Source organism: Aspergillus versicolor, assembly GCF_001890125.1.
Source record: "Aspergillus versicolor CBS 583.65 unplaced genomic scaffold ASPVEscaffold_3, whole genome shotgun sequence".
Taxonomy (NCBI): Eukaryota; Fungi; Ascomycota; class Eurotiomycetes; order Eurotiales; family Aspergillaceae; genus Aspergillus; species Aspergillus versicolor.
Window position 1 is genome coordinate 2262118 of NW_024467526.1, and position 23146 is coordinate 2285263.

At 50.4% G+C, this 23146-nt stretch overlaps 8 protein-coding genes across 8 annotated transcripts; 6 read left to right on the forward strand and 2 right to left on the reverse strand.

Moving 5' to 3' along the window:
- Nucleotides 1-750: 750 nt before the first annotated feature.
- Nucleotides 751-1734, forward strand: ASPVEDRAFT_165221 (ATP synthase subunit H; the record flags this gene model as incomplete). The annotated part of the gene is made up of 3 exons (XM_040808635.1): nucleotides 751-777; nucleotides 845-926; nucleotides 1033-1734. 3 exons carry the CDS (start codon nucleotides 751-753, stop codon nucleotides 1296-1298), a joined length of 375 nt encoding a protein of 124 aa, XP_040666190.1. The 3' UTR covers nucleotides 1299-1734.
- A 2165-nt stretch (nucleotides 1735-3899) lies between these two features.
- On the forward strand, nucleotides 3900-7380 carry ASPVEDRAFT_126716 (DUF1765 domain-containing protein; the record flags this gene model as incomplete). The annotated part of the gene is made up of 3 exons (XM_040806391.1): nucleotides 3900-4762; nucleotides 4829-6400; nucleotides 6465-7380. 3 exons carry the CDS (start codon nucleotides 3900-3902, stop codon nucleotides 7378-7380), a joined length of 3351 nt encoding a protein of 1116 aa, XP_040666191.1.
- Nucleotides 7381-8682: 1302 nt separating this feature from the next.
- On the reverse strand, nucleotides 8683-11381 carry ASPVEDRAFT_82002 (M28 family metallopeptidase; the record flags this gene model as incomplete). The annotated part of the gene is made up of 2 exons (XM_040817120.1): nucleotides 8683-8868; nucleotides 8922-11381. The coding sequence occupies 2 exons, from the start codon at nucleotides 11379-11381 to the stop codon at nucleotides 8683-8685; spliced, it is 2646 nt and encodes an 881-aa protein (XP_040666192.1).
- On the forward strand, nucleotides 11312-12196 carry ASPVEDRAFT_567329 (uncharacterized protein). The gene is made up of 2 exons (XM_040815244.1): nucleotides 11312-12044; nucleotides 12153-12196. The coding sequence occupies exons 1-2, from the start codon at nucleotides 11577-11579 to the stop codon at nucleotides 12162-12164; spliced, it is 480 nt and encodes a 159-aa protein (XP_040666193.1). The 5' UTR covers nucleotides 11312-11576; the 3' UTR covers nucleotides 12165-12196.
- An 886-nt stretch (nucleotides 12197-13082) lies between these two features.
- On the reverse strand, nucleotides 13083-13754 carry ASPVEDRAFT_567206 (uncharacterized protein). Its single transcript, XM_040815241.1, has 2 exons — nucleotides 13745-13754; nucleotides 13083-13677 (listed from the first exon to the last, which is right to left on the reverse strand). The coding sequence occupies exon 2, from the start codon at nucleotides 13503-13505 to the stop codon at nucleotides 13167-13169; it is 339 nt and encodes a 112-aa protein (XP_040666194.1). The 5' UTR covers nucleotides 13506-13677; nucleotides 13745-13754; the 3' UTR covers nucleotides 13083-13166.
- Nucleotides 13755-14565: 811 nt separating this feature from the next.
- Nucleotides 14566-16073, forward strand: erg13 (hydroxymethylglutaryl-CoA synthase; the record flags this gene model as incomplete). The annotated part of the gene is made up of 3 exons (XM_040809985.1): nucleotides 14566-14622; nucleotides 14684-14786; nucleotides 14854-16073. 3 exons carry the CDS (start codon nucleotides 14566-14568, stop codon nucleotides 16071-16073), a joined length of 1380 nt encoding a protein of 459 aa, XP_040666195.1.
- A 1622-nt stretch (nucleotides 16074-17695) lies between these two features.
- On the forward strand, nucleotides 17696-19657 carry ASPVEDRAFT_129208 (uncharacterized protein; the record flags this gene model as incomplete). Its single annotated transcript, XM_040806618.1, has 2 exons — nucleotides 17696-18553; nucleotides 18659-19657. The coding sequence occupies 2 exons, from the start codon at nucleotides 17696-17698 to the stop codon at nucleotides 19655-19657; spliced, it is 1857 nt and encodes a 618-aa protein (XP_040666196.1).
- A 413-nt stretch (nucleotides 19658-20070) lies between these two features.
- Nucleotides 20071-22165, forward strand: ASPVEDRAFT_39904 (FAD binding domain protein). Its single transcript, XM_040812029.1, has 2 exons — nucleotides 20071-21325; nucleotides 21373-22165. Exons 1-2 carry the CDS (start codon nucleotides 20182-20184, stop codon nucleotides 22017-22019), a joined length of 1791 nt encoding a protein of 596 aa, XP_040666197.1. The 5' UTR covers nucleotides 20071-20181; the 3' UTR covers nucleotides 22020-22165.
- The last annotated feature ends 981 nt before the right edge of the window (nucleotides 22166-23146 follow it).

The window sequence follows — 23146 nt, forward strand, 5'->3', positions numbered from 1 at the left end:
CGTCTCTGCGTCACTGTCTTTCATGATCATGTTAGCCACAAAGCCCCGAGTGTTATGAAGACGATGAATCTGGTGGACAGTGATGGAACAAAGCCTGATAGTATGGATTTTATCATCAAGCAAAGACTACGACTTAGGACCATCTTGCCACCTAAATAATGCTCTTCTATCTCTTTGAAGCTGAAGCCTCAAAGAGACGGAATAAAGGGCAGGATGTCAGGTTCTTCAAGTGACGCTTTACCTTTCCGGAATGGACACTGATTCACAGAACCAGCGGAAAGCACCTTCGCAGCAGCAGCACACAAAAGGAGATCTCTTGGGACAACTCCAAAGAACCTTTGAAGCCTTGAAACCGGACTTCTCCGACCGCGATAAACCAGTCAAGGTCTCCGTGAGTGAGCGATATCTCACGGAAAAGGGTCACAGAATCTGACAAGCCGCTACGAACGAGTCCGTACGGGAACGCGGGCAGCGAAACAGTGTCGGCTGTCGAGTTTCAAGACGATCAGGTTGTGCGAAACAGCGAGGACGGCGTTTCGAGGGGTTGGCGAGGAGAGGAGGTGGAGGGAGGGGTGAAGTTGGGCTGGAAGAGTCAACTCGTGAAATGAAGAGCCGCAGGCGATGCTGAGTCACCCGCCAAGCCGAAGTCACCCGAACAAACGTCCAACTTCGACTTCGGCTTCACGGATGAAAGCACTCCTGTCTTCGCAGATTCTATCCTCGAGTCCTCTCATCTCCATTATCTCCACGATGATGTCTCAGTCTCTCAGGGCTTCGGTAAGTCATTTTTGATCTTTTCACACTGCTCAGCCCGCTCGATCCCTGATGCTAACCCCTTTCGCAGCGCTCCCTCTTCTCCCGCGTCTCTCGGCAACAGGTCCCCTCTGTCGCCCGCCGCACCTTCCTGACCTCCGCTGTCCGTCGGGGTATGTAATTTCAAAGTTCTGCCTTTTTCCAATTCCTCGACTGCGACATCTCTATTTACTGCAGTTGCGGGGCCCCGACGAGTTAACAAACTCTAACATTTTACAGCCGACCCTGTCCAGGAACTCTACCTCCGTGAGCTCCGTGCCTACAAGCCTGCGCCCATCAAGCCCGGTGACGCTGAGGCCCACACTCAGAAGTTCAGCGTTCCTGCTGCCCCCAAATCCCCCGAAGAAGCCAGCCTCGCCAATGAATTGAACTCCTACGAGACCCAGGAAGTTGAGGTTGAGGGCCAGGCCGCTACCGGCGAGGCCGCTCCCGTTGAGGAGAGCTGGTTTGAGGAGGAAGAGGATGAGGCTCCCGCCGCTCACTAAGTTTCTTTATATCGTTAGAGATTCAAGGTCCCAAGACTTGGGACTTATAGAGACCGGGTCGGGACTTGCAACGTTTTCTTCTGTTGAGTTCTGAAGGAACTGTAAATTAAAGCTACTTGGAGCACATGAAATTTTCCTTGAGTCCTCATATATTGTCCTGAAGAACCAAAGTAGAAAATAATCCCGTTTTCAATGTAGGGCAATCAGTGTAGAGTGTGGAGCTGATACTGACAGACTTGAATAAGAATATCATTTAAACCTCTGGCATAACTGCACGGGCAAAGTGCTCACTCTATTTGGACCTGGCAGTGGGATGTCAGTAAGCAGATTGAATGGAACAATCATGACTTGATTGTGCGACATATTGTAGTCATTATGCCGCCTATAGTTAGTTAATTAGGGTCCATGACGCCAGAATTTGAAAGATAATCCGTCGACATGCAAAATAAAATGTTGCTAATTCGTTTCTTCTTTCGTAGAGACTGGTACTACCAGATAGGACGCAGGGGACTCTGCCATATCAGAAGCGGAGCAAAGTGTTACGACAGCCCCAGAGCTAGACCGCTAGGCTTTTTTTTTTTTTTTTTTTTTGTCTCTTCAGTCACTTGAATATTTGAATACGTAAGTCGTTGATGTCCTCCGCATTCCTGTACGATGATGCATGTGTTGTCGATACTGCCTTGGGTCTAACAACCACGAAAGTGCTGCATCGCAGAACTAAGAAATGGGGCGAACTAGCTTATATTGAGACGTACCAGCAAGCTGAGATAAGACGAGGTTTCCGAAGACTGCAGAGCAGTACTGGGCTTAAGATGGCAGATAGTTAGTGGAAACTCCTCACGCTTGGCAAGAAGCGTCGGAAGGTCGTGAGAAGGGGCGGCCGCTGATGGAATGTTGCTGGTCGCCAGGTACACAGCAGAAGATATATTGTCATGCATCCGGGAACCCGTACAACATTCTCGGAAAGGGGCTCATACCGAAGTGTAATCATGCTTTCGAGAATTATTTTTTGAATAGTTTGGTGACAAGACGTGTGATGGGTCAGATATGGCGCGAGCTGAGTTTCTTAGCTGGGATATATGGAGCGGAAGAGAGAGGATATCAACAGCAATGTGGATGTCTTCGATTGAGCATCATATGCAGTGTCTATCTCGAGTGGAATCGGAATGATAGACAATACGAATATTTCCCCAATATGGAGAGGCCAGCCACAACTGAGCTCCAGGTAGCATGGAAGGGTCAGCGCAAACGGTCTGGCGGAGAGAGGTTGGTAGTCGGAAACGGGGAATGTATGTACGTGGACATCTGCAGCGTAAGTCGTAGTTACACCCATCCTGCAAGAAACACTGCGCTCTTATTATCGTCCTTGCAGCTAAACCTGGACTTGAATCCTCGAATGCGAGAACTTGACATCATCCCCTCGAGTCCCAGCTGTTTGCTTAGCAGCTCGAGTGTTGAAACTCCCGACGCCGGAAGTTTGGTATTATATAATACAATACATTACCATATCAAATAGTGCTACTAATAAAGCAGTAGTAGTAAACTTATATTAAGAGCCACAGGAGCTATTAAGGCAATCCCAATAATGCGATACTAATAAGACACAAGAAAACGGCACTGTTCCACTCCAAAAAGTGGTAAGAAATGGAGGCGAAACGCCATGGTCCGGTACAATAGTGTTTGTTTGGCTTCACGGGGTGGCGGTGACTCTCACAGCCTTGTCTGATTTAGATCCTAGATCTGACAATAAACACTCGGATTTGCCCGGCCAACTTAAGAGCTTTGCCATCTATTAATATTGCCAGCTCCTCAAAGACTTCTCTTTAATTAAGTTCCACTTCCGCCCTTGTCTCCAAGTCAGCGACTGAGGATAAGCAACGACAGGCTGCGTCTGGTATGTAAAGTTTTGGTAATACCGCCCAAGGGAACATCTCCGGCTCCCCTGTTCCCTTCTCTTTGTGCCTCTCTTTTTCTCCTGCTCTCTTCTCTTTCTCCGGCGACTTCATTTTAGTTGCTAAACACCTTTAATGGAAAGGGGGAGGGGTACGAAAGAAGGTAACGAAGATTCCTTCGTCCAATCTCACCCCCCTGCTGCCAATTAATTCATCGATCGTTCCTCCGCTGTCGATCAACCGCACGCCTCCTCCCTTCGCTCCAACATTAGCCCAGCTAACCCTCTCCGTCCCTAGCCTGCGACAAGCCTGTGATTTTTGGAAGCTCCCTGTTTCACTACCCCAGGAATCAAGCAGCTTCAGCCCCTCGTTAACGAGTACCGCGCCCCCTCTATTCGAGCGTTACCTTTCGGTGCTGCCTGCGCCTACGCCCTGTGCTTGCTTGCACTGCCATCCCTCTCCAGACCACCTTCTCGAGCCCTTCCTCGACCCTCCAATCCTGTCGTCGTCTAGCGGTTCAATGGTTTTCGAAGGAGCCTGTTTTCTCATGCAATAGCCTCACTTCCTGTCGATTGTTTTTTACATGGAGGAGCTGATCTTGTCAAAATCAACAACAGCTACTGTCCACCCCCAGTCGGGGGGGTGAGCTACACTTCTCTAGCAGCCCTTGCGACAGAACTCCAGCGGATAGCACTGGCTGTACCCGGTCATGTCTCCTCCTGCTCCCGAAGTTACGACAACTCACCAGGATGACCAGGAAAGTTGGTTATCCCGAGCCGCGAGCTACAACAATCTTCCCGACCTATCCACATCCGAGCCGGGCTCTCCGGGGCTTCGAAGGACTTTCTCAGACTTGACGTTCCAGAAACAGTCCGACTCCCCGTCAAAAGAAGATGTGGCAGCTGGGAAAGATATCTTAAGGCGAACTTCCCTCCGTCGCTCCAAGGAAAAGTCGACCGTTGCAGTATCCCGTTTCACTGTTTCGACTGAGGACTTGGCCGATACTCCCCCTGCAGAGCCTCCGGAGCCTCCACCAAAGGTTCCACAAACCAGGCCCCCATCACCTGTTGCTCGACCCTCCAAAGCGCGCTCAATGTCAGGGAGGCTTGTTAGTTTTGCGCGAAAGCCATGGATGTCAAGCTCCCCGAACCGATCAGGCTCTCCTCCGCCGAAAACCTCCCGCCTGCGGACCCTCCAGGGAGAAGACTCGTCATCGCAAGCTCCATCTTCTCGAAGCTCTGGGAGCCTAGATCTGGCGAGAGGTTCTGATTCCACTACGCCGAGCCGTAAGCGAACGATACTAAGCAAACGACCTCGCCGTCCGATGGTCGCTGTTGTAACCCAAAGCCGGGCCGACAGCCCGAGCACACAAAGCAGTCCGTCACCGAGATCCCTACTCCCTAAGGGGTCCCTGGAGAGGCTCACATCATCTTTCAATGTATCAACTCCAGTGCTCCCACCGACTTCGAAGACGACTGGTCCTTCCGGCAATAGTTCTGGGGGCCAGGATCCTCCTAAGAAGAAGGACGAACTTTGGAATGCTTTCCGGGGACTTGAAGCCGACTTTCAAAAGTATGTAATCATTTTTAAGTTGACGTGAGATTTCGCTGTGCGAATACTGACTTTGTTGACCCCCAGGTTTCAAACCAAATCCAGTGCGCTTAAAGCTAATGTCATTCGCTCTTCACTCATGCCGTTTCTCAACCGACTGCATCCCCCTCAAAACATCAAAAGTTTGAGGCCCGAAGACCTAGATCGACGGGTAACCATACTCAACAAATGGTGGACCGGGTTACTAGACATGCTAAACGGCAAACATAATCAATCCATTTCAGGTACAGATAGGCCAGTGTACCTAGAAGCAGTGGTCGGCATAATGTCTCGCTGTGAATGGAGAGTACCATTCCCAATGCCAATTCCTGATACGCAGCTACCTAAACCACTCCAGCACACGGCAACGTCTATTTCAGAGACCTCTGAAGCATCTTCAGGATCAGACTTTCTTGTAGAGTCTATCCACCATAACATAAGGAACATATTCACGCAAAACCTCATGTCTCAAATGGCTTTCGTGGTTGAAAGAATGTCTATGAGGCATGCTCCTGCCAGTTTGGTGTCGTTCTGTGGTAAAGCTTGCGCTTATGCATTCTTTTTCTGCCCTGGTGTGGCAGATGTTCTCGTCAGGCTTTGGAATATACCGCCTAACGTTTTCCGGCGAGTATACGCTGAGTCTCACGTCGACACGACCAGTGGACTTCGTACAATGGCCCAGGAGCTTGCTCTGAACTTTCCTCCGGCTTTACGACCCTTGTCATTCCATGCGCATACGGCTTTAATGCGATATCTTCGCCAGAAGCCCGATGTTCCGTTGAGTATAACTCAGATTCAGTGGCAAAGTCCCTGGGTGTCTCGATGGTGCGGCAGAGACACTGATCTTTTTTACGTCTTCGTCAAGTACATCCATTTGTTGTATGCGGACGCCATACCATCATACCTTGAGAAGAGTGGGCGCGTCCTATCTCCGGGTTTGCTTCCCATCCATGCCCAAATTCTTGTTGTTCTTGAGGATACTCTATACAAGCAGTCCCAAGGCCCAGCACAAGAGAGCTCTCATAATACCGCAGCAATCACTTTCGACGATTTTATTGAAGGCGCTGATGGATCGGCTTCGGCCCTTCCATTAGGAACAGCTAACAGCCATCGCTCTATGGCGGAGAACCGCTTGATCATACTTCTCCGAGACTACCTTTCCGAGTCCTCGGTTGAACCCAACCACGCACGATTATTTTACGCCGAGTCATTCTGCCTAATTTTGAAAACAACTGCGCAGCGAACCTCCTTGTTTGATCATAATGCGTGCTTTCTGCTGTGCGATTTTGTCGAGGAAGTCATACCTATAATCGCACGGTACTCGAAAATGATAGAGATGGACTTGTTCGACTGGAAATTTTGGCTTGAAGCTTGTCGCCAGATGATGCAAAGCCACAATTCACTCACCGAAGTTCGGGTCTTCTCATTTTTATTTAGCATTTGGGGTACATGGACCGGTTCGGAGGAAAGGAAAGCAGACCTTTGCCTTGGCTTTCTGCTCGGTGAGCCACTATTTTATCATTATTTTAGTCACTGGAGCCCCATGGTCCGCGCCTATTTCCACCGTCTTTTGTGCTGGCGGCTGGGTAGGTTTAACGGTGACCCAACACCGCTTGACTCGTGAGTAAACCGATGACCTGCTGACCATCAGTGTCACTGTGCATACTAATAATGATCATGGCAGTATTATATATGAAACTCTATCGAATCGATTACAGCGCCTTTGGGGGTTTTATCTAGCCACTCAAACCAAAGCAGAAAGTGGCCTTGCAGCGCCATTGTCCTCTGCACCCTGTATGCCAGCACCAGGACGCCGAATAATCATTATTCGATGTGATAACCCGATGACCCCTTCGAATCTTTTTATGTCCTTCGATCGTGTACTCCCCCAATCGGCGCCTAACCAAGCCTCGAACACCAATTCCTCAAAAGCAGATGCTGTTTCCGAAACCGATAATCCCCCGAAGAAACGATGGAATATTCTTAAGGCCGTGTTCGGCTCCTCTCGATCGAATGAAGAGGCCTCCTCAGCCACCAGCTCTGATGATTCCGATACCACGGTTTCGGATTCGCCTGCGACTGGAGAGAAAAGCCAGGATGTCAGGTCCCCTGGGGATCAGTGTCGACCAAAGACCCCGCATCAACCGTATACCTTCAAATTTTCTTTGGAATGGATGGATAGGCCACAGTGGCCGAGCAAAAATAAGCGTTTATACATGCCCTCTCTCCCTGTTGCGTCACAGCTACATTTACAGCTTCGAAGGTCAACTCTCAAGGCAGATGATGGTGATACAACCTCCGACGACACAACTGACTCTGGAATCGAAGAGGATGACGTGAAGCGAGATATCCCTGATACGGGCACCAATGGCACGGCTCATACCAATGGGGGGATCAAAAATTCCTCAAAAAAGATCGATCGAGCTGTTACAGCCGATGACAAGCTTGCGTCTAGCAAGTACGCTGGTCGCGCTCTTGCAGAATGGGCACAGATTGTGTCAGAGTGTGATAGCTTCTTTGCCCGAAGGCGCGACGAGGGTGTGCCCTGTGATCGCATGGTGGAAACTCCAACGCTGGGCGTTGAGGGTTTCCGGAAGTAACCAACTGGGTAATGTCTTGAGAATTGTTGCTGGCATTCTGTTCGACCTTTCATCTGTTTACATACAAGCTACCGACTGAAGAAGCTTGCATTCTCTATCAAACTGGCCGGCTGGTCACCACCGGGTCTCCCTGCGTCTTACTTAATTCCTTTTTCCCCTGTCTCTTTTTCCGTCTTCTAATAACTGGCATCTCAATGGGTAATACTGGGAAACATCAAACCATCATACATCATGGACTGGGCGGCACAATGCATTACATGGATTCGTTAACCAACTTCTTTATTTTCCTCAGTCTCCTTGTATATATACATCTGATACATATCATTCCGCATCATAATGTCCCCGGCGCATAACGTGGATAAAGGTTCATTCTATGCCCTTTATTTTCTTTGCGTCAATTTTTCCGTTTTTCAGCATCGGCTTAACGCGGGAGGTCGCCAACCTTTGGGTGTCAAAATCTTATCTGCGGTTCTGTTTTTCTTAATTTTTTCGTCCCGTTTCTATTCTTTTAGAAACCAGATGGGGTGGGATGCTACTAAATAGCTACAGTCGGTGTAGGATATAGAAATGGAAGTCGAAACGGGTCAGGATCTGGGTCTCTTTTTCTCTCAGCCTAATATGCCCTTATCGTTTTGTACCACGTATTAGTAGACAATAACCTACTTGCTAATTATGCATTGTAGTTCAAAGTGCTATGGATAGACTGCAGTCAAATTTGAATCAATCCTCGGCTACCTGGAAGTAGCGAAATAGATACCTGAAGTGGCTTAATGAGCAGATAATAAAATCAAGTATCCAGTTAATAACACTGGGCTCTGAACAGTTGTACACTAAACCAATAAGAGTTATTGGCGAGTCAAGTACACAGTAAATAGTAGGGAGGAAATAAATGAGGCAGGATGAAATGCGATATGCAGTATGTGAGGGAAATGCAAGAGGCATCTCCGTCTCTTGGGTAAGTTGCAGAAAAGCTACCGAGGTACAAGAGATACGCAAGAATGGAAGTCAAGCGCATTGACTTTTGAGTTAGAAGTGTTCGAGAAAGATCATATTCTTCTCATACAAACCGGGTTGCAAACAGTGATAAAGCAGGTTATCGGTGATGATGTGAGATATGCATACAGAGTAGAAGGACAAGGTGACATATATATATATGGTAGACAAGAGGCCGTGGAGGTAATGAAAGCAAATAAGTAGGTAGGTGAGCCTAGAGAGTTCCTGGGCAAGTAGATTGGAGAATATATATGCAGTAGGTGTAGTCGCTGAGAAAAAAGAAATATATACGAGTACGAAGGAGGTCAATCAGTCATGTAATAACTTGTCGCCCGCATCGAGGATAATGCCGGCAATTCGGTCCACCCATTCCTGCGTTAGCGTCCAGTTTTTCGCTTCAAGGCTGTCCTGGATAGCTGGGAAGATGGCGGCGTCGTAGCCGGACCAAAGCTGGGGCCCGAAGACAACGTGTTTGAATTGTGTGCGGTTAGGTATCTGGAGTTGGTTAGTTATCAGTTGCTTCAGTGTCAATGGTGTTTTGTACTCACCCCGCCGCCAAACCGGTTGTCAAGAAGGTTGACATCGAGTTTAGCCATCCGGAAATTGTGCGACATGCGCTGCACTGCTATCATGTTATTCTCGAACCCTCCAGCACCCCATACAGCGTCGTGCCATAGCTTCGGCCACCGCTGGAACTGCTCTGCGTTGCCTCGAAGCTTTGAGGTAGCGTTGTACAAAGGTGTTAGGTTGACGGAGGAATCCTTTGAGGCGCTGTTGTCGATGGGCACGTCCTTGGATTTTGCATGACGTTCCAGGTCAATAACATAACTAGCCAAGCGCTCTGCGTACACCTCCACATCGTACGGTAGAATCGGATTATCCGCAAATTGAAGCAGTAGCAAGCCCCAGAATTGGCCGAGGATCTTGTGATATTGGAAGCCAGGGTCTCCAAATTTCGCCATCCAATCATAGTTTTCATGGCAACTATGGTAGGGGTACGGGTCTCCGGTGAACCCAAAGTCTATGCTGGAGATTCCAGCGAGATCCTGGAAAGGCACATAATCACTTCCGGCTCCTAGAGGGGCGAACCTCTTCTTTTTCTGTTCCCAGATGTCTTTCAGTGTCTCATTGGTGACAGGATCCGAAATCCGGCCGAGAACTTGCATGACAACGCGCTCATATAGAGGACAGCCGGCAGCTTCGAAGTCTGTGCCGCTAACACCAACGTCAACGTTAATATAGGCGTACGCATTCCCACGCAGGTTGTCCATACTTTCCTCCACGTGCTCGGTAGACCCGATCAGGTTATATTCTTCTGCATCCCAGCTAGCAAACTCGATCGTCCGTAATGGCCGCCAGCCTAACGTCAGAAGCTCACCAAAGACACGGACAAGTTCGAGGAAAACAGCAGTTCCGCTGCCTGGGTCTGCACTTCCCAAACACCATGAATCGCGATGGTTACCGACGATGATTTTCTTCTCGGGTTCTTCCATCCCATAAATCCTTCCAATAACATTGTATATGGGCTGTCGGTCTTCTTCATCTTGAATGTTCTTTAGATTGACAATAGGTGATTTTTCATCACCTGTCCACCAGTGCTTGACCTCGGGAACACCACCAACCCATTTCTTCGGTACCTTTGAGCCATGACCCTCGAGCACCTGCAGAAGCCTCTGGGCGTCACGCCAGGCCAGGGGAAGACTAGGTATTTTTGGTGCACCAGTAGCCTGGTCGAGGCTTAACCTCGTTTTCATTTTAGGGGTTGATGCAAACCCCGGGGAGAGGAGATCTCCAACCACATACGACATCTGGCTGACGGCGCCTCTCTGGACGCCATCCGACGGCATAAACCGTCCATTCGGGTAGGCTGCGCCTCGAACAAATCCATCATCAGCCGGATCAGAGTAGATGATGCAGCCCACAGCACCGGCAAGTTCGGCGGCTTTGACTTTCAAAGCACGGTCTGACTCGGTCCCATAATATCGAACAAGAGCGATCGAACCGTTCAGGTTAACCCCCTTATCTTTTAAATGTTGGAAATCCTCCCGAGATCCGTAATTGGCGTAAACGAGGTGACCCGTAACATTTCCTGATTTTGAGTGCCCGTGGAATACAGGTGTCTCAGCATCCTGTTCTTCAAGAATAGCCTCCCATTTGAGGTCAGGAGGGTCCACAACAGCCACTCTCCTTCCATCCTTCTGAGGGTAGTTCATATACACCTGGTACTCTTCCATGTTTATCGCCTCCAAACCCGCATCCTCGAATGCTCGTTGTATCCATTCGGCAAGCACGTAGCTTCCTTCCGTGCCTGCTATGTGCGGAAACTCCGTCACCCTCCTTAAATTCTCGGCGATATTTGACTCGTTGATGTGACCTTGTACGAAATTCTCCACTGACGCTGCATTATACGTCTGACCGACCACAAAGCGGGAGCTGAGATTAAATATATCCGAAACAACGAAAATGTAAATTATGGCGACAACGAGTAATAGGCCGAACAGGCGAAGCATGATGATACATCCATTGGAGCTCAAGCTCGTCCGGGCTGCGTTCAGGTCAATAGTGAATTTGAAATTCGGTAGATACCGACGGAATGGGAGGTGTATTGATGATAGAGTTCGGCTCAGATTACTGAAGGGCTTCGAGAATCGAGATCGTAACCGGGAGCGTTGAGACGTGTGTTGGCCGCCATCCTCGACATCCATCTGATCAAGTTCTCCGCGCAACTCCTCCAGCGACCCCCTTTCCGACGTGGCAGGTGAAGAGTGTAAATCATCGACGCTATTTCGGACAGATTCTACTGTAGGGGGATGGTACCCATGCGGTCGGGTTTGAGGCCCGTCGCGGGCGGCGGTCCTGCGGTCATCGTGAAGCAGGGCCTGGCCTTCCGGATCGTCGCTCCCTTGGTCGGGGAGATGTGTTCGGGACGAGCTGGCTCGGTTGGTGGTTGCCTCTTCATAAGACGGTATTGGAAGGGCATCATATTCGTATTTCTCATCTATAGCCATGGCGGACGGATCGGGACTCTAAGGAGCCGTGCGAGCAGGACAGAAAGGCAGGGAGCGGCGCAGCGGGATCATGATCTGGGGAAAGGAACGGCTAGCATAGACATGCTCCCTGAAACGGAACGATCGAAGTAAAACCAACGGCGAGAACGAGCGATAAGAATAAAAAGATTAAAGCCAACGATAAAAAGAGAGCGGATGGCTTCTCGTCGGGGAAGGGTTGAGGAGTGTCGATTACGGGGAAAGGATGAGGTGAGGGAGAGCGTTAGCCACTTGGGATTGGCACTGGCATTGGCATTGGCATCTCCAAACGCTCGCGGGCGAACAACCAGAACTCACGCGTGGCGCAGGCAATCCACGAACCGACCCACTAGAACGATCAGGCAGACGAGTTCAGTGGTTTCTGAAATTCTCATTCCATTCCGAGCTTGGGGATTATTAAGGGGCATGAGGCTGTTGACTGGGCGAGGCGACATGGAATGGAACTGCAGCCGTCTACAGAGGACGTTATATTCACCATATACAGCCCCAGTTCAGGCCGCTTATCAGCAGTTGTTTCAAGGCAAAACCGTGGCTCAACAGGCACTTTCCATGCCCGGACCCGTCTTCCAGACGCCCTGCGCTGATGGGTTGGCGGCTCGATGGCAACGTTTCAGCATAAATCACGTAAGCTTATTAATTATACATAGCATAACCCAGGTCTTCGATCTCCCGCGCGCCTTGGCATGTGGCTCGCAGGTATCTCCTGACTAATCATGTTTTTGTTCCAGACAGGCATCAACTTGACTGTTCGTAATTCCAATATATGCAGAAATCTGGTCTGTATGATCCATGAGAATCAGTAAATTATAGCAGGGCTATCAAATTTGGTGTGGTGCTGCACACACTAGTGCCTCTGCCTGCACGCTGACCATACTCCGTAAATCCTAACTATTTGAGAAAAAGTTGCATGGCGTTTTAAGAGATGTACTTATTCGGGTATGTACAAAATATCATTGCTTGGTTAAGGGGTTACGGAGTGATGAGGTAGTAGCTGTGTTGGTTTATGGATATGGATATTGGTCCACTTTCTATATTGATATATAAATTTACTACGTAGCGCGCCACACCATATGCCTCAAGCATGGGAAGGGTGTACAGCCCTGTCAAAACTTGCCCCACGAGGTTCAGAGTACGGATAGGCACATGTCACACTGTTCAAATCCTACGCACTTGATCTTCATCAGCCGAGGAAGGATTGGACTCTCGGACTCTCAGTATGTATTACTAGCGCAGCCGCCCTGCTGTGAAGAAGCTGCATGATCAAGTCTAGCTGCAACCATAATAGTGGTGGATTTCATTATAATATTAGAGTAGTCAAGGTTTCAGATGTTCCGCTCCAGAGTGCGCATTGTTGCATGTGTTAAAAAATAAAGGTGGGTGCACCAGAATCAAAGGGAATTGTTCGGCTGAGTGCGCGGACCCACAAGATAAGATTGATAAATTTCGTTTGACCGGGATCCAGAAGCGCCTCGAGTCTCGACTCGAGAATCGAGATCCTGAATCGATGATCGATTGTTTCTCGGAGACCGGAAGTGGCAGGTGCCGATGTCGCAGCTTGTACGCCCTTCATTGGCCTCATACTTTATACCTTAAAGGCTTCTTCCACATAATCCTTCCGCTTCCTCCCATGGTCGAACTGGAAGTCTGGAAGTCTGGAATAGCCGTAGAAATACTTAGATGATCCGTAATAAAGGACCTTTCCAGTATATTGAACCTTATCATTATGGCTACCCGTCACGTAGATACTTACGATCCCGGAGGATCGACTTTCGTGATGCAGGAACTACGGGTGGAGGACGAAACCAAGAAGTTTGACGTACTTGAACGCGTACTGTAGATATTCCACTTTGATAAGTTATGCTGCATTGCATTTCTGGTAAAGGTGAAAATGCGTCGGACACCGGTTTGACCGAAAAAAACCTGATAGCTAGATGGTCCTGCACTTGTTGCTGTGCTCCAAGCTGTGCTGCCCGCTGGACGGACCGTGGACCGGCGGAATAAGATGACATCTACGCAGTAATCGCAATCACTGTTGCCGATAAAAAGCAGCCAGAATCCCAATTTCCTCGTCTTGAAGGTTTTCATTGGACGGTCACTGTGTTTGGTGACTGGATATACTGAGAAACCAAGATCTAAGAAGTGTTCATAATGGCGGAGCCGGAGTAATTCACATAGCAGGCAGCAAGAAGCATGGAATCAGATTATCCTTTGCATGTCGGTTCGAAGCCGTTGAATTGTGAATGATGAGGCGGCGCACCTGTTGATAGTCATTGATAAAGTTAAAGTTAATTGTACAGGGCGGGGTTAGATGGGTCTATGGCTACTTGGACCTATGCATAGTGGTTTCGACTCGTGAAAGCTCACATCCAGACAAGCCTTGAGATAGAAGAGTCGGTGAGGACCGGACAGAAGGAGAAAGGAAGCTCCTGAGCAGATCGGAGAGCTTCCTGTCGAGGTGATTCCTGCGAGGTTCGGGACAGGATGAAGAGTACTGCGTATACCAGATCCTGGACACGGTCAACTTTTGGGGATGCTCCCAACAACTGTGGAAATCACCAAGCAGATCCCCAGAGATTCCCAGGCGAGAGTCTGGAGATACACCTCGACTTTTTGGCAATCCGCGTGAAAGATAAGTGCACAAGACTGCCTTCCTCGCAGGAGGGCGGTCTGGAGAATGAGGACCAGCGGAAGGTGCATCAGCCACGGCGAGCACTAGCCTCAGACTCGGGGTTGCCCCTCGGAGGAGAAAAAAAAGTTGTATCAGCCCCACCGCGGAGCTCTCGAGTGGCACACTACTGTATTAGCCGATTTTTCCTTTGACATTCTTGCGTGTATCGGCGAGTCCTCGAGCTGTGCTCCCAAACAGAGTCAAGGTGAAGAAGGGGTGGAGGGGGCCACTCTTCTCAGGGACAGGACCTACGCTGCATTTTCTGGCCTGGCCCTTCGACTACTTATACAGCAGGCCACCATGCTCCTTTGGCCCCTCAAACAACCCTCGTCTCATCCTATTCTTTTCAATCACTCCTACTTCTCTTCTTCTTCCTCTTCCTTCCCTCACTCCTGTGTACAGCTCATCGCGGTTGTCGTTAGCCACTCCCCCACCATATACTAAATACTACCCCCTCTTTCTTCCGACACCGCCAATATGTCTCGCCCCCAGAACATCGGTATTAAGGCCATTGAGGTCTACTTCCCCCGTCAGGTACGGAACCGAAGTTTCTTTTCCTAACAGCTGGGCCTCGATTCTAACGGAATTGTTACAGTGTCTCGACCAGACGGACTTGGAGAAGCACGATGGTGTTAGCGAGGGAAAATACACAATTGGTCTTGGACAAAGCAAGATGAGCTTTTGCGATGACCGCGAGGGTAGGTTTTGAACTTGGTCCAGACTCGAGTTTGTTGCTTGCTCAATACTAACTTGTATTTGCGATAGACATCTACTCCATTTCCCTCACCACCCTCTCCTCCCTCATGAAGAAGTACGACATTGACCCCAACTCGGTCGGTCGATTGGAAGTCGGCACTGAGACTCTGCTGGACAAGTCGAAGTCCGTCAAGTCCGTCCTCATGCAACTCTTTGCTCCTCACGGAAACACCAACATCGAGGGTGTTGACACCGTCAACGCCTGCTACGGAGGAACCAACGCTGTTTTCAACAGCATCAACTGGGTGGAGTCTTCCGCTTGGGATGGCAGAGATGCTGTCGTTGTGTGTGGTGATATTGCTCTCTATGCCAAGGGCAATGCTCGCCCTACTGGTGGTGCTGGTTGCGTCGCCATGCTGATCGGCCCCGACGCTCCTATCGTCTTTGAGCCCGGCCTCCGTGCTTCGTACCTCACCCACGCCTACGACTTCTACAAGCCCGACCTTAGCAGCGAGTACCCCGTTGTTGACGGCCACTTCTCTCTCCGCTGCTACACCGAGGCCGTCGATGCCTGCTACAAGGCGTACGGCACCCGTGAGAAGACCCTGAAGGAGAAGACCCAGAACGGCACCAACGGTGTTTCTCACGACGAGTCTAAGGACCCTCTGGACCGTTTTGACTACATCCTCTTCCACGCCCCTACTTGCAAGCTCGTGCAAAAGTCCTACGCCCGTATGCTGTACAACGACTACATCGCCAACCCAACTCACCCCTCGTTTGCCGAAGTCGCGCCCGAACTCCGCGACCTCGACTACGAAAAGTCTCTAACTGACAAGACTGTCGAGAAGACTTTTATGGGTCTCACCAAGAAGCGCTTCGCCGAGCGCGTGCGCCCTGGTCTTGATGTTGCCACTCTCTGCGGTAACATGTACACCGCCACCGTCTACGCTGGTCTCTGCTCTTTGCTCAGCAATGTCACTTTTGACCCTAGCCAGCCCAAGCGCCTTGGATTCTTCTCATATGGCAGCGGTCTTGCCAGCTCTCTCTTCAGCGCTAAGGTTGTCGGTGATGTCTCTTACATTGTCGAGAAGTTGGACCTCCACAACCGTCTCAACGCCCGAAACGTCCTGCCTCCTACCGATTACGAGGCGATGTGTGATCTCCGCGAGCACGCCCACTTGGCCAAGGACTTCAAGCCTACTGGCAACCCGGAGACCCTCTTCCCCGGCACATACTACCTCACTGAGATTGATGGCATGTTCCGTCGCAAGTACGAAACCAAGGCATGAATGATGACCCGCATATAATCCTCTTTACTTCTGACGGTCCTCCTCCGACGGGGACTACTGTCTATACGACCTATTAGATTCCCTCTAGCATGATGTTTGCTTCTTTACTCGTCACGATAGAGTTGTTTTGCACTTTTCATTACTTTTTCTCTGGGCAACAAGGTGGCGCTGGATTGCTTCCGATTTCATGGGGATAGCACCCAAAACGTGTTTTGAATTATCATAATATCGCTAATTGAACATATTGACCGTGATATCTTGCCTCTACATAAGCGTAGAATATACGTAGTGAACCGGGCTCTGGGAAAGTGATCAGACGACCGCACTGTCAAAGGAGCAATTGGGAACAGCCTAGCATTGGAATTCGCGTGAGCCTTGACGCCGTCCACGGTGTTCCTGCGGCTCCTGCAGCTCGGTTGGTGGGATCGACCCTAGAAAAATGCCTATTGGTTGCTTTTGCAAGCGTGATCGCCGGCGGAAGGAACTGAAAGGTCCCGTGCGCTCTTCAGCTCCAGACTTCCTCAACCTCCATCTTCACTGCTCCCCCAGTCCTTCTTTCATCCAATCCCAGGGCTGCGGAAGCCTAAAATGCTTTTAGTTTCTGACGAATGCCATTTTATCTGTTTCATCGTCGCCAAGCTCACTACGTTGATGATGAGGAGATACGACCTCCACCGATCCCGGCGCCTAGCTGGCCTGGGTCGTCGGCGCGTACTGATACCACCCTAATTGGCGTAGTCGCTGAGAATTGTATTCTTAGAACACTCTCGGGCTCTGGAGTCTTCATGCAGACTGATTGAGCCTAGGAATTGCCTGCCGTGGCATTTGGGATGTCCCTTGCCGGATCCTGACCTTTCCATATCAACGCCGGCGCTTATACACTTCCTGCCAGAGGCACACGCACCATCAAGGCATCTTTGACGTCCTCGGATGTAGCAACTACTCACACTCTGCTGCTCTAGCCGCCGACCTGCTGAAACCTCAGGCTTTATCCACTCTTGGGTAAATTTAGCTCTCTGTCACCCAGAATAGACGAAACACGCCTGCTGCCGATTATAGATACTCCCTGGCGTCTATGCGAACCATCCCTCTACGATTGACATCTGAGGATGTCGGCGATATGCAAAATATAGTAACATTTTGACGCGCAACTACTACCTGAAACACTTGTGCTTGTTGAAGACCCATTAGCCCTAGGATCTTACCAGGAAGAACTGGCAGCTTGGGCCCGATTCTGGCTCAACTCACGCGCCTTGGGTAATGATTGCGGCGTTACTATGGAGCTTTCTCCATGTTTCATGTTATTTGGGCCCTGATTTCCCAGTGTATGGTTTGCTTCTATTTTGGCACTTGCTCGACTCTATTGTCCTCAGCCGAGAAGCATTTAACATCCAACCATTCCCACCTCCATCCTCAATTCCAATCTCGTCTTGTCCTTCGAAATTATCATGGTTGGAATTTGATCCCTCGTTCAGTTTAGAAAAGTTTCCTACTTCTGCAATCTCTTTCTGTCACCTCTCGTTTGTGCATTGCTACTGGAAGCTGGCTCTTCCTGCGACAACCCATCAACAACTTATACGCCTATGATATTACTCTCTCCATAATACCTAAGCAAGAATATCATGTCCTTGGGATTCCCTTTCTACCGACCCACCACTCCTCCTGTTCACTACCAGGAGCTGGCTGGACAGTCGCATAACCGCAACGCATCGGACTCCTCTATATACTCTAACGATTCGTCTCCCTGGTCTGCTGTCACCTCAACTACGAGCCCGACGCTAGACTCTCCTCCCCGGTACCAGCATGGGCCTGCTCTCCTCCCTAGAATCAGGCATCAGGACGTTGTTATCGAACCTCCACCGGCGGCTGGACCGCAGCGTCATCGTCGGTTCTTGTCTAACACGAGGAACCCGCCAGGATTCGTTCCATATCCACCACAACGTCCGTCGATCCAGCGCAGTGTGGTTGAGGTATCAGACAAGCTTGCAGCCGTCTCATCTGCGAACACTTCTCCTGTCTACAATTCCTACAACGAATCAACGCTTTCATCCCCTGTGAACATGGTTCCATCACATAGGCGCAGGGAATCTGGCAAGCACTCTCGCTCGGGATCTGCCTCAAGTATTGATGAAGAGACTTTGAAAAGGTATGGTTACCCAACCTACCGGCAGTTCCCAAAGTATACGACTCAGCCTCAGCCTTCACCAACCGCACCTATCACGCCGGCTACACCCAACATCATGGTGTATCCTCCATATTTACAGGATTCCTTGGCCGACCCTGGTGTAGTCAAGACCCAAGAAGCTACTGCGCACGCTCCAGTTGCAATGCCCGCATCCCCATACGGGTATTCTCAGGTCCCTAGTGCCCAATGTTCACCCATTGGCCTTGTTCACCCTACTGTTAGCGCTTGCCCACAGTCGACCAGTCTTCTTTCGTACCTTACAGGCCCTACGCAAGCAATCAATCTAGTTCGCAATGTGAGCGTAGCCCCTACTCGAGGCTTGCATGACTATTTCTGGTGGGATATCCGGAACTTGCGCAGCTGGACCTCCTTCTCTTTGGACACTTTCGACTCAATCAAGGGGCTCACAAAACTATTGAAGACCGCGATTCCCTCGAGCCTGACCCCTCCAGCTGCAGTGCAGAGCAATCGCTTGTCTCCAGACTCGGAAGCTGCACTCATTAGTCTTGTCCAAGATATCTACGCCCCGCGAGTGAATGCTGCTCTCGGGGTATCCCTGGGGCCTGACCATCTATCTCTTTACCCAGCTCCAACCCCTCGAGCTTCCGCAAACAACAAAAACTACGGTGGACCACACTTTTTGGCCAACTACTCCTCAGACACGGAACAAACTGCCGCAGGTCTACCTCGCGGCCGCCTTGTTGGGATAGCCAAGAGCTTTGACCGCTGGAACACCGGGATGCGTAATGAAGCGCCTCATCGCCGTGTGGAATACCTCAACGGCCTTGCCCATCTCCAGCGATGTATGCGCGAACACTCCTGCCGCTACGGTTTCATAATTACTGAGATCGAACTCGTCTGCGTGCGAGCAGGCTGCGATCCAGGCGACGACGTTCCCTATTTCGGGTTTCTGGAGGTCTCCGCGCCAATTCCAACCAACATCGCAGCCAACGCAAGCGGATTCGGAGCCGAGAGCGGATCGGCTGCGTATGCATCACCTAGCTCGCCTGCCTCGTCCACGGACAGCTCGCTAGCGAGTCAGTCCCCGCCGCAACACCATGAGGGGTACTCTCTCCCTGCACCAGAAGCCCTAAACGTTCCCATGACCGCAAGTTTAGCTTTGTACTTTCTACTCATGCTCTCCAAATCCGTGCCCCTCCCCTCTCAACCCTCTTCGCACCTCAATGTCGGAGGACCCGGCGCGCTCACTCGACAACGGACCCTAACAGAGGGCAAAGACAAGTGGATTCCCGAGCCGCAGATAGGAGAAAAGCGCGATGCGAAGAGGGTAAGAGGATGGATCTGGCCGCACGATGCCTGGCATCGGCGGGAGGGTGGTGGAGCGCCGAGGACTCGGACGACGACGGCTCCAGCGAAGCAGAAGAAATGGCACAAGTAGGCCATAGGAAGAAGGCAAACCAGTACACTTTAAAACTTACGGCCGCTTTTTGGGATTGGACTTTTGTTTAGTATTGTTCATGTTAGCAACTATCTAATGTATTTCCTTTTCTGTGATTAATGTTGTCGTTGACATATTATACTTAATAATAATACTCTTAAGGACCTTGTTCTTCTAGACAGCAAGGCGGGATGGACTTGATGCAATATTGACCCCAAGGTCCCCCGGCCTACCCCATACAGTCAAATCACTGTGCATCACCTACCGAGCTCCCACTTATCTCCTGCTGTCTAAACGAACGATAAGCAATCATACTCAAAGTAAGTACCTTGGGGGCCAAGTACCCTGGGGAGTACATCCACATGAGATCACTCCCTCTATCAGTCACACCCTCCGTATATAGCCACCTAGCCACCATAGCAAAGCATTTTACTTTTCAAACGAAGAAATAAGCAAGCTTACCGAGTTAACACTTCTTTCCCTTCTTCACTAAAGAAACAAATACACCAAACCAGAAGGAAAAAATGCACCTCCATGACATTCTCATAATCGGCGCTGGCCCCTGTGGCCTCGCCGTGGCCGCCCGTCTAAAAGAACACACGCCGTCTGCAATTTTCACCGATGCTGAACATCAACGGTACCATTGGATCAATAAACATAAAGGCCGGATGAACTTGGTGAGGTCGCGCCGGAGAAAGAATCCGGGTTTGGGGGTTCCATTGTCGCATGGTACTACTACAAGTGGTGCGGATATGAAGGAGCGGGAGAAGAAGAAAGCACAGACACGGACTTCCTCGGTGTCGTCGGGGTCGAGCGAGGATAGTTCTAGGTCGGATTCTAGTGCGACGGGGAATGAATCGGCGACGTCTGTTTCTGATAACGGATCTGATAGCGAATATGAAAAGGAGGAAGAGGTTGGGCCGTCCATACTTGTATTAGACTCGACAGGAACGCAGTGGCTTGAGAGGTGGAACCGCGCGTTTAAAACCCTAGAAATCGAGCAGCTGCGCAGCCCTATGTTCTTTCATGTTGACCCCGGTGATCGAGACGGCATGCTAGCGTATACAACCGAGCAGGGACGAGAAAATGATCTCTGGGAGATATCGGGGTGTGTTGGGAAGGAGATGTCGAAGCATAAGAAGAAGAAACAACAGAAGCAGAAGCAACGGAACATGAAGGTGATTGGGGATACGGAGATTGATGAGCGGGACAGAAAAGACTATTTTTCACCGAGTACAGGCTTATTTCGGGACTACTGCAGTAGTGTGGTTGAGAGGTATGGGCTTGGTCGCCCGGGGATGATTGCGGAGGGAGATGTTGTGGACATTTGTTTTAATTACGTCGACGAGCTGGATTCATCGAGGAAGATATTTACTGTGACCACGAGAGATGGGAAGGTGTTTTACTCCAAGGCTGTGGTATTGGCCGTTGGGCCTGGAGGGAGGAAACTCCTGCCTTTCCCTTTGAGCGCCGAAGAGGCAGAAGGCGCCTGTCACAGTGGTGATATTCGGGCATTTCCGAGTCCCAATGTGAAGAGGAAGATCCAACAACGGAGGGAGACGAATGTCGTCGTTGTCGGCGGTGGATTGTCTTCAGCACAAATTGCGGACATGGCGATTCGAAAAGGAGTCACCAAGGTGTGGTTTCTGCTACGTTCTGATTTCAAAGGTACGCTTCTCTCCCTCACTGGCTAGGACAAAGACTGACGGGTGCAGTTAAACACTTTGACATAACCCTAAGCTGGATGGGCAAGTTCAAAAACTACGAGAAATCCGTCTTCTGGTCGGCCGATACAGACGAAGAGCGCATTGAGATGATCAAGACAGCTCGCAACGGAGGCAGCATCACGCCTCGGTACCAGAAGATTCTTCGAGAGCATGCTGCCCGTGGACGAATCTCCATCAACCCGCGCACCGTCATTACCAGCAAGGAGTACTGCAGCGCCTCCAAGACCTGGCGCCTGGTTACGGATCCTCCCATCCCCGGCCTTCCAGAGATTGACTACATGTATTTCGCAACGGGCATGCACATGGATGTGCGTGAGCTACCGTTGCTGCAACAGATGCACCGGGACTATCCAATCGAGACAATACAGGGCCTCCCATGCCTCACAGATGATCTTATGTGGCAAGCTGATGTGCCCTTGTTCTTGACGGGGCGACTGGCAGCTTTGCGTTTGGGCCCAGGGGCGCCTAACCTCGAGGGTGCAAGATTGGGTGCAGAAAGGGTCGCCTGGGGTATGGAAGAGGTGCTGGGTAAACTTGCGTTTGGTGAGGGTGAAGCGGATGAACAGGAGGTCGACCAGTCAAAGGAGTGTTTCTGTGGGTTGGGGAATCGATATGCTGGGCTTGCTGATTCATGATACGGACTGAATAGGGGCTGAATTAAATCTAGATAAATCAATCAACATTTGAACCCGGGCAGGAATGCATAGTTTGGAAATGGAAATAGAAACCAGCATGATGCCTTGTAATACGCACGATGGAAGTTGATCAACTACGAAGAGGAGATGGAAGCAGTCGGTGTGATGCAATCCTGTGCCAGGTGCAGGTGACAACTCGCTCGTTCCTTCTTTTTCTGTTTCAATGCTCCTTCCTTTCAATCACTCTTCTACTCTCGGCAGGTGCAACCCAGGCCTTGCCCGGGAATAGGAAAGAGTATTTTGTCTAGGTAGTCACCATGGATACCTACAGAAGGCTGACATGAGTCTCCAGGCTCCATCAAGGCCATTTTGTTGGCTCGACAGACCGATACGCTCGTCGTCAAACCAAAGGCCTTCCGGAGCACGACTATTGAATCACAACAAACGCCAATACTTCGAAAGAGGAAACTGAGAGGTGGAACCGAGGGCTGTGCTGCTGACGAATCATTGTGTCGGTGTACGGATTCCTCCTGGCTCAATATGCTGTCTCCTGTAATTCCGACTGATGGTTCACCATCTCGGTGCCTACAGCATAGTTGTGAACAGGCACTGGTGCAGGTGGCGGGTGGTGGCGGGGGTCAGGGGGCCGCTGGCGGAGGCATCCCGCTGGTGTATTCGTTAATATACAGACAGAACAGTGTGGCTGAGACGATGTCGTGGAAGAACCTGGATTGGTCCGTGCAAGAGTATGACCCGTCAGGTTACCGACAATACGGTGTTGAAGGCACGCTACGAAAGCAGTACAGCTCATCTTATGGGTATTCAATTCAGAACCCGAGCTATATCTTACAAAGGCTGTGAGACAAAAACGCCTCGGGCTGTCTGATGGATCGTGTTCTGGAGCTGGCTCGATAAGACCTCCCTCGATATCCAACACTATTGACGTAGGCAGCGGAGAAGCACCCGCACCGCGGAGCGGGGCCGCGTCTCCAGCCTGTAGGATAGGATGTTCAGAGCGTAATACAGCTCATGCTTCGTCATGACTGGGGGTCTCGACCAGGTGAGCAAAAGAGCCCCAAGCCCGCATAGCCAAGATAAGCCCCCCTTTCGTATGGTGGGCAGATGCT

Coding starts and splice junctions, on each gene's coding strand:
- ASPVEDRAFT_567329 (XM_040815244.1), top strand. CDS start 11,577: ATGGCTTCTCGTCGGGGAAGGGTTGAGGAGTGTCGATTACGGGGAAAG.
- ASPVEDRAFT_567206 (XM_040815241.1), bottom strand. CDS start 13,505: ATGAAAACCTTCAAGACGAGGAAATTGGGATTCTGGCTGCTTTTTATC.
- ASPVEDRAFT_39904 (XM_040812029.1), top strand. CDS start 20,182: ATGCACCTCCATGACATTCTCATAATCGGCGCTGGCCCCTGTGGCCTC. Junction 21,326..21,372: donor GCTACGTTCTGATTTCAAAG/GTACGCTTCTCT, acceptor TGACGGGTGCAG/TTAAACACTTTGACATAACC.